Here is a 19,033-nt window from a genome sequence, read left to right as displayed (position 1 = left end):
ACCACATGGTGTACAGTTTGTCTAACATTAATATTTCATATCTGTTTTTACAATCTTTTCCTCCTTGAAAATTCTTGATTTAAATGGGGGCAAGTACCAGGGCAATTACGCTTCTAGCCTATAGCTGGTCTAGTAGCTAGCTAGGTTTCCTGGGTTGGTTTTTTGTTTGTTTGTTTGTTTGTTTGTTTGTTTTCCAGGCTTCGCATATTCAATTCCTGAGCAGAGAATTAAAATCTCACTTTAAGACATCATGAACTTCTATTTCTCTAAGATCAAGAAGAATGAAAATGATTTAAACATTTTACAATGTAGCATTGACTTTATTTTTGTGAGTATACTATTTCTGCCATATTCCACTGTGCATTTTCAAATAAAATAATGTCATATTGCTAATCAACAGAAGGAGATTCATGTGTGTATTTGTGTATGTGTCTTCTTTTGTAGCCCTTTGACCAACAATCACTACTTTACTGGTAGGGAGAACCTTACTAATGTCTTATGGATTCAACGTTCTGTTTGTCCTGACTGGATCAGCCAGGGTTAAGCACAGCCAAGGCTGCAGTGCTCAACACCATTTGGCAGATAACTATGGGAGTCATCCCCACTAAAATCTCTTTAAATAGTAGGATATGCTGTTGAGAGTCTACCACAATGATATGTCTAACCAACATTGATTCAAGAAAATTGTTGCCTATTAATCCACAGCAATTTGTTAGCTTTAATGGGCATTACTTAGATGCCAGGCATCTTCCTCATGACTAATCTGTACTCAGTGAACACTGCCTGGGCTGGGTTCCTACAGGTTTTATTTACATATTCAGACTTTTACCTTTGTATATATCCAATAAGTGATTGTTCAGCACTTGATCTTGTTTTTTTAATAATTTTCTTTTCCTGTTTTTTTCATAGGTTTCAATTTTTTATATAATGATTTTTATTTTTTTCCATTATAGTTGGTTTACAGTGATCTGTCAATTTTCTACTATACAGCATGGTGACCCAGTTACACATATATGTATACACTCTTTTTTCTCCCATTGTCATGCTCCATCATAAGTGACTAGACATAGTTCAGATGGCCAACAAGCACATGAAAAAATACTCAACATCACTGATTAGTAGAGAAATGCAAATCAAAACTACCATAAGATGCCACCTCACACCAGTCAAAATGGCCATCATTAATAAGTCCACAAATAACAAATGCTGGAGGGGGTGTGGAGAAAAGGGAACCCTCCTGTACTGTTTGTGGGAATGTAAGCTGGTACAACCACTATGGAGAACAGTAGGGAGGTACTTTAGGAAGCTATATATAGAACTACCATATGACCCACCATATGTGTTTAAATTACTTATAACTCATATGCCAATTTGAGCTACAAATTACAGTGGCCTTAAGATCATAAGTTTGTAGTGAAACTCACTGAGTTGAATCTTAGCTTCTAAAATTTTGGGGCTATCTATATTGGGGACTGTTATCTAAATAGAGCACAGTTTCTTGTCCTGTTAGGAGAAAAAACAATGAAGGAGAAAGTCTTCTTAAGACAGAGATTTCCAAGTCTGTTACTATTACTTCTTCAGGTAAAGGACCTTGGCCTTTGTCATCTGGTCACCTAGCATTTTTCTTTTTTTAAAAGGCACATCTCTTAGAAGTTTCTATTTATTTATTATGTAGATTATATATCAGATGCTGAACTCATACCCATTTATGATGGTATCTGAGACTTTATATTTCTCCCCTTTATCCCTAGATTGATGATTTATCTCCATAGGACAGAAAAATCTATAAATTTAAAACAAAAACAAACAAAAAGTGATTACTTTTCAGGCCCTTACTTAGGTCACCATTAGGTGTAACTATGGGATGAATGTGCCATCATCCTTCTGCCACCTTGTGGATTACTAACAACATGACATTATTCTAAAACTTCACTTAGCCCTGATGTCTTCTTTAAAGCAGCATGCATGATTAGGGGAACAAAACAAACAGAAGGAAAAAAAAATCTATGAAAAAACAATATTAAGCTTGACTTTGAAAGGAGATGTATATTGATTTTGCTTTACATATTTTATTACATATTTTCTTCATTGAGCAGATTTTTGATTAAATCTTCATCATTATAAGAGTCAATATTCTGTGTCTAAGAGCACAGAGAACATCTCAACCCCAATTTTACCACTTATGTCTGAGGAACAGCAAATTAACATCTTTGTGACTCTGTCTCTTCATTTGTATAAGCATTAAGTGTGTAATAGAGTTCTTATTTTAGTTATTATCATCAGCACCATCATCATCATTATTATTGTCCCTAGTACATAGGGAACATTTATATTAAATATTCAAGTCAGCAAAAACAAGTAAGACTGCAAAAAGCGAAGCAGATTGTGTAGAGCAAAGGAAACAATAAAAATAAACAAAAAAAAACTTTGAAAATCTACTCAAAAGTGAAAAATATTTGTAAACCATATATTAGATAATAGGTTAATATCCAAAATGTAGGAATGACTTTAATACGGATCATGAGCAAAGTAAGAAATTATCTAATTGAAAAATGGGAAGAGAGGATTACCCATTTTGGCTCAACAGGTTAAGAACTCAACTAGTATCCATGAAGATGCAGGTTTGTTTCCTGGCCTCACTCAGTGTGTTAATGATCCGGTATTACAGTGAACTGTGATGTAGGTCTCGGACATGGCTCAGATCCTGCTTTGCTGTGGCTGTGGTTATGGCTGGCAGCTGCAGGTCTGATTCAACCTCTATCCTGGGAACTTCCCATATGCCACAGGTACAAACCTAAACTAATAATACTATTAGTAATAATAAAAATAAGCAGAGAACCCACATAGGCTTTTTACCAAGGAAGACAAAAAAAATACACAAGGAGTACATGAAAATGTGCTGAATACCACTGATAATCAATTGAATGCAAATCATCTTTATAGGATGGCTGTTATAAAAGAGACCAATTTCAACTATTGGCAAGGATTTAGAAAAAACAAAATCCCTGTACACTGTTGTTTGGAGTGTGAATCGGTACATTTGTTTCAGGACTTACATGCAGAGAAATGAGACACCAAGGCTTTTTACCAGGAAGCAGCATTTATTCGTGCTGGCAATGGCTCAGCGGATTAATATCCAGAGGCTGAGCCCACAACACAGCGGGGCATCACCTTATATACTGCAGTAGTTTTCCCACCACATCTAAATTTCTTTGTCCTCCTTATAAGGTGTTTTAAAAATTTTGAGCAGACAGTTATAGATATGCCTGTGCTCGTGGATTCGTGGATACAGGCTATGCTACACTGTTGCAGAACTGTGCACATGCACCCACAGATGGTGTTGCATGTTGCTTTCCCTTTGTTGTGGGAGAGCCCTTCCCTCTCCCCATTACACATCAATTACATAAAGTAATATGGTTGTTTTTCAAAAAAAATTAAAGACAAATACCATATGATACAGCAAACCTACTTCTACGTATACATCCAAATGAATTAAAATCAGTGTGTCAAAGGAGCATATGGACACTAATGTTTTTTGCAACTTTATTTGCAATAGCCAAGAATTGGGAACAACATATATTTCCTTTGACAAATGAATAAAGAAAATATGATTTGTATGTAAAATATAATATAAAATACAATGTAATTAATATAACAAAATTATATAATTAATAGATATTAATGTTATATTATTTATAATTATATAATAATGTAATGACCATGGGACAGAGTTACTGGAAAATGTGGTAATGTGTCTCAAAATGTTCAAGTTTTCAATTTAAGGAAATCTGAGGATCTAATATATAGCATGGTAAGAACAATAATATCATTCTGTATAATCGGTAGCTACATATACACACAAATAATACAGGTATGAGCTGAGGGATGTGTTAATTACCTTGATCTAGGTAATAATGAATATGTATCACACATGACATTGTACACTTTAAATATGTACAGTTATGATAGAGTAGAATAATTAAAAAGCTAGCTTTATTTTTAGTTCCTCTAAGGGATTAAAGAGAGAGTGAATAAGGGAGTTTGGGAGACTGTTGTAAGTTAATGACCACTCAAGAGAAGAATCCAGTAACCTAGTAACAATCTACACTACTTCAGGTGGGTCTAAGCATCAGGCACACTTAAGCGACAAGTCTTGCTGGTTAAAACATAAGACAGTAGGTGTGAGATCTGAATCTTGTTACATGAGTACAGGGAATAAATAGTCCTTGTACATGTAGCCAGGACAGAAATATAGGTGAAAGGTGAAAGAATCTTGGTGAAATTGGGCATTATAGCAAAACCTGAGATGAGTTACCATACTTAATTTATGTTGCCACACTTTTGCTAATGAGATTTGAATAGTGCTATGACTGTCCTGTTCAAACCACATAGGGTCAAAGTAGGAAATAGTGGAGTCCCATCAAGGATTCTTGATGTCTGCCCAAGAATGAGGATGGAGGTGGTCTTCTCCACCTGCTTACTTTTCTTTTATTTATAAAAACAAAGTCCTCTCAGTCCTCAGGGTAGAGCCCTCTTGGCTTCCCATTTGTATTTTTCATAAACATCCTATGATAATAAACTTACTCTCCTTGTCATTTTGCCTCTCACAGAATTTTTTCTGCAACAGGGCAAAATAAATGAGCTTCAGTAAGTTCTGATACTGGGGGAGAGGTTTTAATAAAAAGACAGTGGATTTGAGTTTCCTACCAAGTCAGGGAACGTGGGTTCAAGTCCCACCTAAGAAATGTGGTTTCAGTTATGTTTGTCAGTTATTCCTCAACAAAGTTAAAAAATCAATACAATTAAACATTTTGGAGTTCCCGTTGTGGCACAGCAGAAATGAATCTGCTAGGAACCATGAGTTTGCAGGTTCAATCCCTAAACTTGCTCGGTGGGTTAAGGATCCAGCATTGCTGTGAGCTGTGGTGTAGGTCACAGACAAGGCTCAGATCTGGCTTTGCTATAGCTCCGGCATAGACCAGCAGCAACAGCTTTGATTAGACCCCTAGCCTGGGAACCTCCATATCCCGCAGGTGTGCCTTTGGAAACAAAAAATAAATAAAATTAATTAATTAATTTAATTAATAGACATGTAAATCTAATTAAAAATATTTTCTTAAAAATTCTAGTGCTCTTTTGTCCACATCCTGTTCTGGTTTACTATTTATTCTTATGTTTTTATCTCTCAGAATAAATACATCATAGTTCCCTTTGAAATAACACTTTTGTTCCCTCTTTATTTTTTTCCCCTCTGTTTTCTATCCATCTTTTCTTTTAGAAAATTTCTAAGTTAGTTGATTCCTGACATTCTGTTGTTGGGAATGTCCTTGGACAAGAGCAAATCTTAATAACTGTAAGTTTTACTGACCTCTGGTAAAAATAATTTGTTCACTTGGGAAACTCTATCTTTGGGCATTTTCCTTGGACTCATTACCTCTGAAAATGCTCTAACAGGTGTTCGAGTGCATAACTGGCTACCAAATTTCTGACAGAAAAAAAAAAAGGAGATGGAATAATTTACAATTCATTTTGTAGAAATTTCACTCATTCACTTATATTCTGCCTATTTTTTCCCAAATCTAGAGTCCCTTATGATCAACATATCCATATACTAAAAGACTAGTGCTGTGCCCCTTAAGGGAAGTCCAACTAAACAGAGTAGGTGTGAATATATAGGGCTCAATAGCCCTAAATACAGATTTTTCAGCCAAACCCCCTGTTTTAGAACCAAATACTGTGTACACAAATGCTTAGTTTTGCACACTGAGGTATACGGAATGATTGGCCAATGAAGATCTGCTGTATAGCACAGAAATCCCCATCCAATATTCTGTTATAATCTCTGTGGGAAAAGAATCTAAAAGAGAATTGATGTGTGTATCTGTATAACTGAATCATTTTGTTGTACAGCAGAACTTATCACAATCTTCTAAATCAATTATATTTCAATACAATTTTTAAAAAGGGTCATATATGTATAGTATTAAAAAAGGGTTCTATGTATAGTTTTCTAAGGTACCGCCATACTGTTTTCCATAGTGGTTGTACCAGCTTACATTCCCACCAACAGTGCAGGAGGGTTCCCTTTTCTCAACACCCCTTCCAGCATTTGTTATTCGTGGACTTAATGATGGCCATTCTGATTGGTGTGAGGTGGTATCTCATGGTTGTTTTGATTTGCATTTCTCTAATAAGCAGGGATGTTGAGCATTGTTTCAAGTGCCTGTTGACTCTCTGTACATCTTCCTTGGAGAAATGTCTATTCAGGTCTTTGCCCATTATTCAATTGGATTGTTGGCTTTTTTTCTGTTGAGATGTATAAGTTGTTTGTATATTTTAGAGATTAAGCCTTTGTCATTTGCATCATTTGAAATTATTTTTTCCCATTCTGTATGTTATCTTTTTGTTTTCTTTTTAGTTTCCTTTGCTTTCCAAAAGCACTCTTGGGCATATATCTAGACAAAACTCTACTTAAAAAAGACACATGCACCTGAATTTTCAGTGCAGCACTATTCACAACAGCCAAGATATGAAATCAACCAAAATGTCCACTGATAGATGATTGGATCAGGAAGATGTATATAGACACAATGGAATACTTCTCGGCCATAAAAATCGAAATAATGCCATTTGCAGCAACATGTATGGAACTAGAGACTCTTATCCTGGGTGAAGTAAATCAGAAAGAGAAAAACAAATACCATATATCAATTATATCTGGAATCTAATATATGGAACAACGGATCCTTTCCACAGAAAAGAAAATAATGGACTTGGAGAACAGACTTGTGGTTGCCAAGGGGGAAGGGGAGGGAGTGGGAGGGAGTGGGAGCTTGGGGTACATAGATATGTATTAGCAATGGGATCCTGCTTTGTAGCCCTGGGAACTCTGTCTAATCAATTATGATGTAACACATAATATGAGAAAAAAGAATGTATACATGTATGTGTAACTGGGTCACCATGCTGTACAGTAGAAAAAAATACATATATAAATAAATGATAAAAAATTAAAAATAAAAATAAAAAAGGGAAGTTGAAGTTGTTACTCCAACTTCAAGCTGCTTGGGGGCTTCTCAGGGCTTGATTTATTTTGCTTCTTATATCTTCTCATTTGTAGTTTAATTATCTGCTTTTTAAAATCAAGTAAGTTCAATACTGGTTATTCTTTTACTTTTCAGCTTCCAAAATATTATTGCTGTGGTCTTCTGGACCAGTCTCTGGATCCCTGTGTATTTATGCCTGGATTTAACAGTCCTTCATTCAGCGCTAAAAAATTATGTCCAAAAACATAATCTCAAACTGTCTTTTTCTAAACTATTTTTTTTCTCACACCTGAATAATAGTTTAGCTTTATATAGAGTTTAGGAATAATAATTTTATTCTAGGCATTTTCTTTGAAATTCCTCTTTAACCTGGATTGATTAAATTTGTATTTTTACATTTCCATGTGTTTAGATATTTTCCTCAAAAGGAATTATTATTTATCTTGAGTTGTATTTCATTATTCGTGATAATGCAGTCTATGCGACTTCAGCACTTTAAAAATGTTTGTTTTATGACCCAGAAAGTTATCTACCTTGAGCAATATTTTTGAATGCTTGAAAATCTGTGTATTCTATTTTTTTTGGTGGAATTTCCCAGTTTACATTGCAGCATAGTTACCTTTTTTATTTGCCCTATTGAGTTTTTTCCCACTTATTTGAACCTTACAGTAAGAAAAATTCAGTGTCAGTTTGATCAAGGCTACTTGAAATATATTGCTCACTTGGCTTATGCCTAAAAAGCAATAATAATCAAACTTTGTTGAAAATTTCTGACCCATAATCTGCTCCTGCTGCTTATTAATATAAAATGCACTGCAAAGCATTATTTTACACAACTTACAAGATTAACAGGATATGTCCAGTTATTGAAGATGAACATATTTTCAAATAGAAAGAAGATGAATAAACACCAGAACTTATTTTTAAAAAGGAGTTGATTTGAATAGTAGACGAATTAAAAGATAAATAAACAAGAAAGTAATAAGGGGAGAAACAAAAATAAATAAATACATAGCAACCACTTCATGCTGTCAGCTAACAGTGCAAAAAGTAATGTTTCCCATAGTCCCACAGTTATTGCGTCTATTATGTATTCTTAGGCTTTAACAACAACAACAACAAAAGAAAAATACCCACCATTTCCATACACATATTTTCAAAAAGAAATTTCACATCACAAATAAATAAAACCTTCTCTCCCTTCTTCATCATTTTCAGCTACGTCTCTTTTCTGTGTGTGATATGTATTCCAGTATTCACCAATACTCTGTTCTGTTCCAAATGACTGACTAATGACATCTAGCAAACACTACAAATACTGTGATAAATCAGGGTATTCCTGTCTGTCTCACAATTTCCTGTAATTACATGGTATTTTTGGTGTACATAATAGCACAAGGCCCTTAAAATATTCAATAAGCCTCAATAAAAATTACAAATTCAATTTAATGGTGCTAAAAATTTCCAGGAGCACCATTTAATACCTGAGTTCTTTTTGTGAAAATCCACTTGTATTTTGGCTGAGTTGCATTTATAAAAGTTTACAGAAAATAAAACACAGGAGAAACAACTTTTTAAATACTATTTTTATTTTAAAATAGCCCCAATTTTTGTTTTTAGGTCAAAGAATAGATTTGACTACATATTTATGAGAATTTTAATTTACATAAATTTGTAATTTAATTTGTGCATAGGTAATTGAAGAGAGCTCTCTTGTGGTGCAGCATGTTAAGGATCTGATGTTATCATAGCAGTGGCTTAGGTCATTGTTATTGCATGGGTTCAGTCCCTAGCCCAGGAACTTCCACATGCTATGGATACAGCCAGAAAGAAAAAAAAAAGTCAAAAAAATAATAAATTATGTATGGATTAAATTTAAAGGTGTGTCTCATATGTTAAGTGTACCTACACATTGTGTGTATTCAAACACCTCAGAGGCACTTCACTGTTCGGAGTTCATCTTACAAAATTTCACATAAAAGGCAAATATAGTACAATATATGCATGCAACACTTCTTTATACCCAAGATATCATTCTCACAGTCAAATTAAAGAAGACAGGCTGCATGGTTAGAAAAGACCTAGGAAAACTCCAAGAATATTTCCCTTCTTCATTTAAGCTTGTCTAGAAAAATTTGTGACATACAGTTCTTTTATTTTTTTAATTTTAAAACACATAAAATATAATTCACAAGTCACTACTTTTCTAATTTTAAAGTGTTACGTTCATGCTGTCTAAATTTTTTAAGAAATACAAATTTCTCAAAACTTAATTTTTCAAATGGTGTACCTCCCTAGAAAAATCTAATTTGAACATTTAATACATGGACAAAACATTGATTTATACAGATTTTTTTTTTACAAAAGTGACTTGTAAAACAATAGGCATAAATAATAATTCATAAAGTTCTATCTTTTACCTAAACCCACCCAGTTTTAATGATAATTCAAAGACACTCTTATAGAGAGCGGGTGGTTATCATTATTTTCAACTTGCATTCTGGTTCAAAAAATCATTTTTCTTTGTTTTCTTATGCTGATTCCCTTCCTCAGCAGTCTTTGCAAGGCACTTCTCACATCTTTGTTCCTCAGGGTATAGATGAGAGGGTTCAACAGTGGTGTGACCACAGTGAAGAAGAAGGTGACCAATTTGCCACATTTTGAAGCAAACTGGTTCTTAGGGTCTGTGTAAACCATGGCCACTGCCCCATAAAACATGAAGACCACAGTAAGATGGGAGGAGCAGGTGGCAATGGCTTTCTGCCTCCCCTCCTCAGATTGGATGTTACCCAAAGCTTGGGCTATGTATCCATAAGAAGTCAGGATCATTCCCATGGGCATGATGGTAAAGAGAATAGCAGAGACTGTCATCTGCCACTCAGTAATGGCAGTGTCTCCACAAGTCAGCCGTATGAGGGATGGGACCTGGCATAGAAAGTCATCCAGACAGTGGTTTGCACAAAAGGGCAGCCTGAATGTGATGGGAGTTTGGGTAACAGATTCTGTCAGGCCAGACAGCCAGGACAGAAGCACCAGCTTCCAACAGAACTGAGGATGCATGATGATAGGATAGCGCAGGGGCTGGCAGATAGCAACATAGCGGTCAAGGGCCATCACCACCAGCATGACACCTTGTGTGGCACCAACACAGAGCAACATGCCTAGTTGGATGACACAGCCTGTATAGGTGATGCTCTTATCTGGCCCCCACAAGTTGAACAACATTTGGGGTACAACAATTGTGGTGAAGCAGAGATCCAAAAAGGAAAGATGGCTAAGAAAGAAGTACATGGGGGTGCAGAGTCGAGGGTCCACACAAGAGAGCAAGATGATAGTCAAGTTGGAGAGAACGATCATGGTGTACATGATGATCACAATCCAGAAAAGAGCCATTTCTAGCTGAGGGAATTCAGAGTAGCCAAGAAGTATAAATCCCACTGGGAAGCTCTTGTTGATGCATTCTGTTGCGTTTGGCACTGGGTTTTGGACATAATTGTAAGTAAGATTTAGTGAATGAGTTTAAGAAAAACTTTACTTTAATTTATCTAGAGATGGGAAGAATTAGTTTTCCAAAGGGTCTTAGGAAACGGGACATATGGGTGCTTTTCCTTACCTTAGACCAAGAGGATAAAATCTATCTTCCGTAACGATGTGAGTTTATGCAGTAGCTGTCTAAATTATTTAAAATAAAATGTTGAGGAGTTCGCATCAAGACTCAGTGGTTAGTGAACCCAACTAACATCCATGAGGATGTACATTCAATCCCTGGCCTCACTCAGTGGGTTAAGGATCCAGTATTGCCTTGATCTGTGGTATATGCCACAGATGCAGCTTGGATCCCATGTTGCTGTGGCTGAGGCATAGGCCAGTGGCTACAAGTCCTATTGGACCCCTAGCCTGGAAACCTCCATATGCCATGGTTATGGCCCTAAAAATACAAATAGACCAATTAAATAATTAATTAAAATAAAGTATTGAATACAAAGTTTTATCTTTGAAATATGTAGTTCTCTAATTTATCATGGTAATGTTCATATTGTTTGGTGTGGTTAATATGAAGGCATGAAATGGAGATTTCTTTCCCCAGCAACAGGGCTCTTCTCTTCCCATTGTGGGTTTGAAAGTGTAAGGCCTTAACCATAAATAATTTTCTAGTGTCTGAAGAAGAGAACTTTGGTATTTTAAACATCAGGTTTAAATGAGGCACAACTTGGTTGGATGTTTTTTCCAAATAAATTTAAATTTATTTAAGTAAATAACAAAAATATGAGTTAATATTCTCATCTAAGAAATGGCTATAATAACTCCTACAGGTGAATCAGTCACAAATTATATGAATAATTTTACAATAGCACCTGCTACAACAAAATGTTAAGCATTATAGAAGTAGTGAAATGAAAATATTAAATATATTCTCTGGGAATTCCTAGTGGCTAAGAATCTGGCATTATCACTGGGTAACGGCTGTGGCTCAGGTTTAATCCCTGGCCCAGTAACTTCCAAATGTTATGGGCATGGCCAAAAAACAAACACAAAACAAAAAGTATTCACTGATTCTTGCTTCATAAATGTTCACTATTGTTCTCCTCAACAATCTCTTGGACATAACAATGTTTTATATAGAGCTAAAATTTAACAATAGAAAAAGCAAAGTGATAAAATTATAAAAATATGTAAGTATTTTAAAGCTTTAAATCATGGACAGAAAGAAAATGAAAGATGATGCAGAGGCATTAGCTAAACAATAGTAACCTAGGGCATTATATTTGGGGATAGCTGTCCTCGAATATTAATATTCTATTATCTAGGAACTTTAGAACTATTCAGAGGATAACAAGAATGAGTGACATTTGGAACAAAAATGCTGTTAGGTGTATAAAATTGATACCTAGATTGTACATATTAAATTTTTTAGTGGCCAAGCAATGCAGAAACCTGAGGAAAATTACAATGGCCCACTTCTATTTGGTAGCAATTTTATGTGTATTTATTAAACTTTCCAGGAGTTCCTGTTGTGGCACAGTGGTTAACAAATCTGACTAGGAACCATGAGGTTGAGGGTTCGATCCCTGGCCTCGCTCAGTGGGTTAGGGATCTGGCGTTACCCTGAGCTGTGGTGTAGGTTGCAGAAGCTGCTCGGATCCTGCGTTGCTATGGCTCTGGCGTAGGCCGACGGCTATAGCTCCGATTTGACCCCTGGCCTGGGAACCTCCATATGCTGTGGGAAGCGGCCCTAGAAAAGGCAAAAAGACCAAAAAAAAAAAAAAACAACTTTCCATATGCGAGGAGCTGTGTTATAACATGGCAATATACCATGAAACAAAGAGGTAAAATCCCTGATTTACACGAAGGCCCATAGGATAAGGAATAGAAAGTGAAAAAACAACAAGTAAATCATAAGTATTCGACTGTTTTAAAGATAATTAATTTTAAAAAATACTTTAAAAATTGGGGTGTATTATGGTTGAGCATAAAAATGGAGGATGCAAGAACGGAAGAGCATCTTTTTATTCAGGGGAAACAGGACAAGTAAGCAGTCTAGTGCTAAGGAACTGCGTCCACTACAAGAGATCCAACTGGCTGAGGAAATATGAGAGCCATGTGTGTTGGATGTGGTCAAGATATGTCAGCTGAACTCAGATTCTCTATGCTAAACTCTCATGATTTTATCCTGAACTGACCCCATTTTTTCTCTCAGGGATTCCTGAGGGAAGTGTAGAGTATCCACGTTACATCAGACTGTATCACTTCCTCAGTTCTCTTACTATTCATAGTTTTATTTCATGTACTTACCTTTACTTGGCTCAGATGCATCATAATTAGCATTTAGACAAGAATGTTCTAGCTTATTTGGATTTTGTTTGAAATGATACTATGGGCTCGTTTGTCATTATGTAAATAAAAATAAATTTAGATGAATGGTATTTTTTTACTAAAATTTCCTTGAATTACTTTTAAAGATTTTTTTACTTTAAAATATTTCAAAGAAATTGAATGCATATATTTCAGGTTATGAGCACTATAGATAACATATTTTATGAAACAAAAAAGAAATAAAGTCCCTTCTAATCCATCAAATAAAAGAAAGTTCTGTAAGTTTTTTTTTTCTTTTCTTCTTTTAAGCATATATTTCAGTAAATAATTTTCATAGATATATTGATAGTATATAAAATATATAACTACAGAATATAATTAAAATATGTATTTCTCTATATTTACCTAAATTATTATAATTGTTTGTATAACCTCATGGCTTTAACTATTTTAGAAATGTAACCCCTTTGAGTATGATTTAAATCTCCACTCCATAGTATTTTATTTTAGTAACTGATTTTATATAAAATATTGTATTATTTTAAATATAAATTCTTTTGAATTTTTTGGTAACCTAAAACAACACTGAAGTGGCTAAGAAAATATTCTTTATCCTGCCTAAGAATATATTTTTATTAAGGAAAAATTGACTCTTTCATATTCAGGTTGCTTTACATGATTTTCCCTGATCTACCACAGAAAGAAGTCTTGGTAATTTACTCTTTTTTCTTAATTTTATCTTATTTATTTTTTATAATTTTTGTTTTTTCCATTATATCTGGTTTCCAGTGTTCTGTCAATTTTCTACTGTAAAGCAAAGTGACCCAGTCACACAAACATCTATACATTCTTTTTTATCATATTATCATGCTCCATCGTAAGTAACTAGATATAGTTTCCAATGCTATACATCAGGATTTCATTGCTTATCCATTCCAAAGGCAATAGTTTGTATCTATGAACCCCAAATTCCCAGTTCATCCCACTCCCTCCCCCTCCCCCTTCCCCTTGGCAAACATAAATCTGTTCTCCAAGTCCATGAATTTCTTTTCTGTGGAAAGTTTCATTTGTGCCATGTATTAGATTCCAGATTTAAGTGATATCATATGGTAATTTTCTTTCTCTTTCTGACTTACTTCACTCAGTATGAGAGTCTCTCTTTCCAACCTGACATTTAGCAAGCAAAAGAGTGGGTCTCTGTTGTGGATTGAACTTGTGTTTTTGTTATCATACATTCATTTGTTCCTGATAATTCTTCACCAAAATGTTTATGAAATTTTAACTTGATACATTTACCTTTTTCTACTAAATATGTCAAAGATTAATACACATTACTTTTAGCTTTTGATATATGTCCACATAAATTCTACAATTTTAAATATTTTAACATAGTTTATTTATTTCTTATCCTCAGAGTTTTGTTTTTGTTTTTGTTTTTTCATGGCCATATTCACAGCATATGGAATTTTCTAGGCCAGGTATTGAATCCCATAGCAGTCAGATTCATAACCACTGCACCAGAACAGGAAATCTATTTTTTGTTTCCAAATCCTAGTTTACTTTCCATAATACTTTAAAGTTTTATTTGTTTATAGTTTATGTAAAATTTTTCATGTACAATTTCCATGCTGCTTTAGTTTAAATATTTATATTTAAAAAGATACTTAGGGAGTTCCCATCGTGGTGCAGTGGTTAACGAATCCGACTAGGAACCAAGAGGTTGCGGGTTCGGTCCCTGCCCTTGCTCAGTGGGTTAACGATCCGGCGTTGCCGTGATCTGTGGTGTAGGTTGCAGACGCGGCTCCGATCCTGCGTTGCTGTGGCTCTGGCGTAGGCCGGTGGCTACAGCTCCGATTCAACCCCTAGCCTGGGAACCTCCATATGCCCCGGGAGCGGCCCAAGAAATAGCAACAACAACAACAACAACAACAAAAAGACAAAAGACAAAAAATAAATAAATAAATAAAAATAATAAAAAGATACTTAGATCTAAATCTTTAATCAACTTAATTTTTAAATGTGAAACATATCTAAATTTTATTTCTAATTGATTACTATAATATCAGAATATTTTATTAAAGATTCATTTTTCAGCTCACTGAGTCAAATGACAATTTTGCTGCATTTGTCTGCCAAGAGATCAGCTATAATCATGTTTGGGGGCCACATATTCTATTGTCATTGATATGGCCCAAAATTAACCAATGTGTTAATCTTTCTCTTTTTCTTTCTTTCTTCTTCTTCATCTTTTCTCTTTTGTCAAAGGAACATAAAAATGGAGTTAGCATTGCTAAAAGATCTATCCAAAATGGAGCTGGGAGACAACTGAAGAAGTTAGACTTAAGCACATCTCAGCCTCTATGGGATCTGATCTTTTGAATACTTATTATTCTAATAAAGGCTTCCAGAACATCTGTCAGAAATTCAAGATACTTAACCTAAAACAACCCATGACAACCTATCCCTGAAGGACAAATATTTCTTGTGTCAGAATACAGCCTCCTGGCTTTTACCTTTATTAACCCCAGCTCTTTCTTTTCTTCAGCACACTCAGTTTTGCTCAAATATGTGGCTCCTGAATTGCAATTCTTAAGATCCCAAATAAATCTTTCTTCTGTGCAGCCTCAATATTGATTATGGTTCAAAATTCTGTTTTATTTTTATCAGATTATGACATTAGAAACTTTTTGTGATGGCACTAGTTATATCTAATAAATATATTTCTATGTAGATTTTAATTTTTATTATGCAATCTGTACATTTCTTAAGGATGATTTGTTTCATATTATTACATGTAGAGTATCTAAAGACATGAAATCACTAAACTCTAGGGCTTATTTTAAATTATACTAAACAATGCACTGTTTAATCCTGTACCCCTTTTAATATGAGGGAGTTTTAAAATGTACTACTATAACAAGATAAAAAAATTGCGTACAGTAAAATATCTGCCAAAAAGCATTGAAACAAATCAGTTATACATCTAAATGTAGGAATGTTTTAACATACAGTCTCTACATAATTTACAACACGGGATTGTTGAGGTTGAAAAGAGCACAATGATAATCTCATTATATTAAAATATATCATTCTCCATATATTTGCATGTTTTCCCTTAGAGGCCAAGAATATCTCATAACTGTCAAATTTATATACATATGGTGATTTTTCTTAATTTTCAACTGTTCCACCTCAGATGTGTAAGTAGCTTACCTGGGTTGGAAAGCAGGTCAGTGGCAGAATCTGGAAAATCTAGGACAGACTTTCTGAAAGCCATCCAGAAGTCTTCCTAGCTTTGAGTTCTCATCAAAGGCACACCCACTGTCAGTAACTCCCCAGTTAAATATACGGCACTGTGTAGTCATTAGAAGATGTGACAAAAGGGCTGAACATTTTCATTCTTTTGAGAAAAAAAAGCATAAGCCGCATAGAGGGAACAGGGCTACTCAGGAGGTCTCTGGGGCCTGATCACTGCTGGCAATTAGTAGCTAACCCAGAGAATTTCAAAAACCTATATTTAAAAAAAATCCTACTTATGATAGAGCATGATAATGTGAGAAAAAGAATGCATGTATGTTTTTTTGCTGTACAGTAGAACATTGACAGAACACTGTAAACCAGCTATGATAGAAAAATAAAAATCATTAAAAATGAAAGAAAAAAAGTCACAGAAAAAAAAGAAAGTCACATGACACTTGGTTCCAAGGACTTGAAAAAAATGAAAATTACATTTTAAGAAGGAAATACCTATTCTATCTCCATTAAAGTCCCCACGTAGTTTTATTGTTTCTTAAAAGGATTACATTCACAGTATAATGGTCTTATATAATTTTTTAAAATAAATACACTGATTAGATCAATTTCAAAATTTAAACCAGTTGTAACATTTCAGATTCTAATTAGGCATCAGGTTATTTTGTGTTTATGCACAGGAGCATGGGTATTTATATGTAACAGGATATCATATACATATATCTATAAATATCTATAACCACAGCTATTTATGATCTGATAATCATACCAGAAACTATAGATATTGTTTTAAAGACTTTCAGATCCATTATAAATATTATATTTCCTGGTACAACAGTTAATGAAGTATTAAACAATCCAGTATATACTTCCATTACCTAAGATAAAACTGTGTTATTTTCATCTTCTACTTAATCCTTAGTCTCTAATTTTTTCTTTCCTCTTATGTAAATACTACTTTGAATTATCCAATATCCTCTAACTTTTTAGTTGTATATTAACATATGCAATAAATTTTAACTTATAAAAAGTTTTGTTTTAATGCTTTCTGATTCTCCTTCATCTCTATGATGTTTCCAGAGATTAGTATAAGTATAGGCAAAAAAATAGGCATTTAATGAACATCTATGAATTGAATAATTATACCAATGCTTTATGAATCTTAGCATACATAATAAATTAATTAATTACTTAATATTGGGGGGGAATTTAAAAATAGTCCATTGAAAACCATTAAACTTCTGCTCAGTTCATAAGTTAAATAAGGACTTTTTATAGTATGTGCATTTTTTATTTTTTTATTACTCAAATGAATTTATCCCATCATTAATTGTATAATTATTAGCATATCTATATATGATTTATATTATATTAAATCCAAATGGCATCATACAGTAAGTTGGCATACAAAGGAAATGGATAAAATGATTAGCTAAGTCTAGTCCAGTATCTATATTTGCCGGTATGATTATCACACTTCTGTGCATAAACACAGAATAACCTGATGCCTAATTAGAATCTGAAATGTTACAACTGGTTTAAATTTTGAAATTGATCTAATCAGTGTATTTATTTTAAAAAATTATATAACAAGACCATTATACTGTGAATGTAATCCTTTTAAGAAACAATAAAACTATGTGGTGACTTTAATGGAGATAGAATAGGTATTTCCTTCTTAAAATGATATTTTCATTTTTTTCAAGTCCTAGGATCCAAGTGTCAAGTGACTTTCTTTTTTTTTAATACCTGTTTATTTTTTATTTTTTAATGATTTTTATTTTTTCTATCATAGCTGGTTTACAGTGTTCTGTCAATTTAAAATATATCTCAAAATCAGATTTTGAGTAATTTATATCAATAGATGAAATAGAAACCTATAACAGCATAAAATTTAGACAACATCTAAAAGGAAAAAAAATGTGATATATCAAGAAAGAAAAAGCAGGAGTTTACATCCAATGTTATGTTGGCAATTTTGATCCCCCAAACAAAAAATATAATACCCATTCATGAACAAAAATGTTTTTTATAAAAAAATGTTTTCACTTCCCTATGAAAGGGAATATTGGAAGTGTCTAGCCCATTTACACATTGGGTAATAGGCAGGCATAATTCAGTTCTGGCTGTGGATTCTGCAGCAACCAATGAACCAGACTCAGGAATTCTCCACTGTATTTTAGGATGCCCTGGAGAACACATCTAGGGCAATAACCTACATAAAAGAGATCCTTTGTTGATATCTAGGTTTTCAGAAGGTTCTGGCACCTCACTGAAGCAAAAAAAAAGAAAAATAAATGGATATATTAGAATGGGTAAAAGGACAGTTTCATTTACTCAAGGTGGCATGTCTAAGAAAGATATTTGACTTTAATTTATCCTGAGAGTAAAGAGTATGTGAGTGAGCACCTGACTTCCTCACATACACTGGACATGCCAAAGAGGCATTTGTCTTAACGTTTTAAGAGAACTAAACTAGGAGCACCATGGCTCTGCATTGGAAACTATGAAAAAGCAGCAACCAGGAATGGCTAAAGGCATTAAAGAGACATGGATTCTAACTACTTCACAGATTCTAATGAGACAACTACTCACAAGTCACTGGGAGTGTGTCATATTTTTATTTTCATATCTGGCCTATGTGTTTGTCAGCACTCTGTGTGTCTTACCCATATATTCCCTCCATCTTATAGGCATTTTCCTGTATGCACTCACAAATGTGCTATAAGTAGGCTTTGGCAGATAGCTGGTGAGTACATAAAGAACATTAGCCAAATCTGGAGGCCAGGGAAAGATTATAAATATGAGCTCTAGAGTTATATTTTGGAAAACAAAAGAGAAATGTCAGCACACAACTTGGTGAATTACAGGATCCAGAGAAGGCACAAAAGTTTAGAAGCTCCCTCCCAATAGGGAGCAAG

The 19,033-nt window shown here is 34.1% G+C and overlaps 1 protein-coding gene across 1 annotated transcript; it reads right to left on the bottom strand.

Annotated features, from left to right (window-relative positions):
* Nucleotides 1–9,551: 9,551 nt before the first annotated feature.
* Nucleotides 9,552–10,439, bottom strand: LOC125124535 (olfactory receptor 2H1-like). The gene has a single exon (XM_047774620.1). It carries the CDS (start codon nt 10,437–10,439, stop codon nt 9,552–9,554), a length of 888 nt encoding a protein of 295 aa, XP_047630576.1.
* Nucleotides 10,440–19,033: the final 8,594 nt, after the last annotated feature.

Source organism: Phacochoerus africanus, chromosome 4 (genome assembly GCF_016906955.1).
Source record: "Phacochoerus africanus isolate WHEZ1 chromosome 4, ROS_Pafr_v1, whole genome shotgun sequence".
In the NCBI taxonomy this organism is placed as follows: domain Eukaryota; kingdom Metazoa; phylum Chordata; class Mammalia; order Artiodactyla; family Suidae; genus Phacochoerus; species Phacochoerus africanus.
Note: the sequence above shows the minus strand (reverse complement) of the source record. Positions and strands in the feature narration are given on the sequence as shown.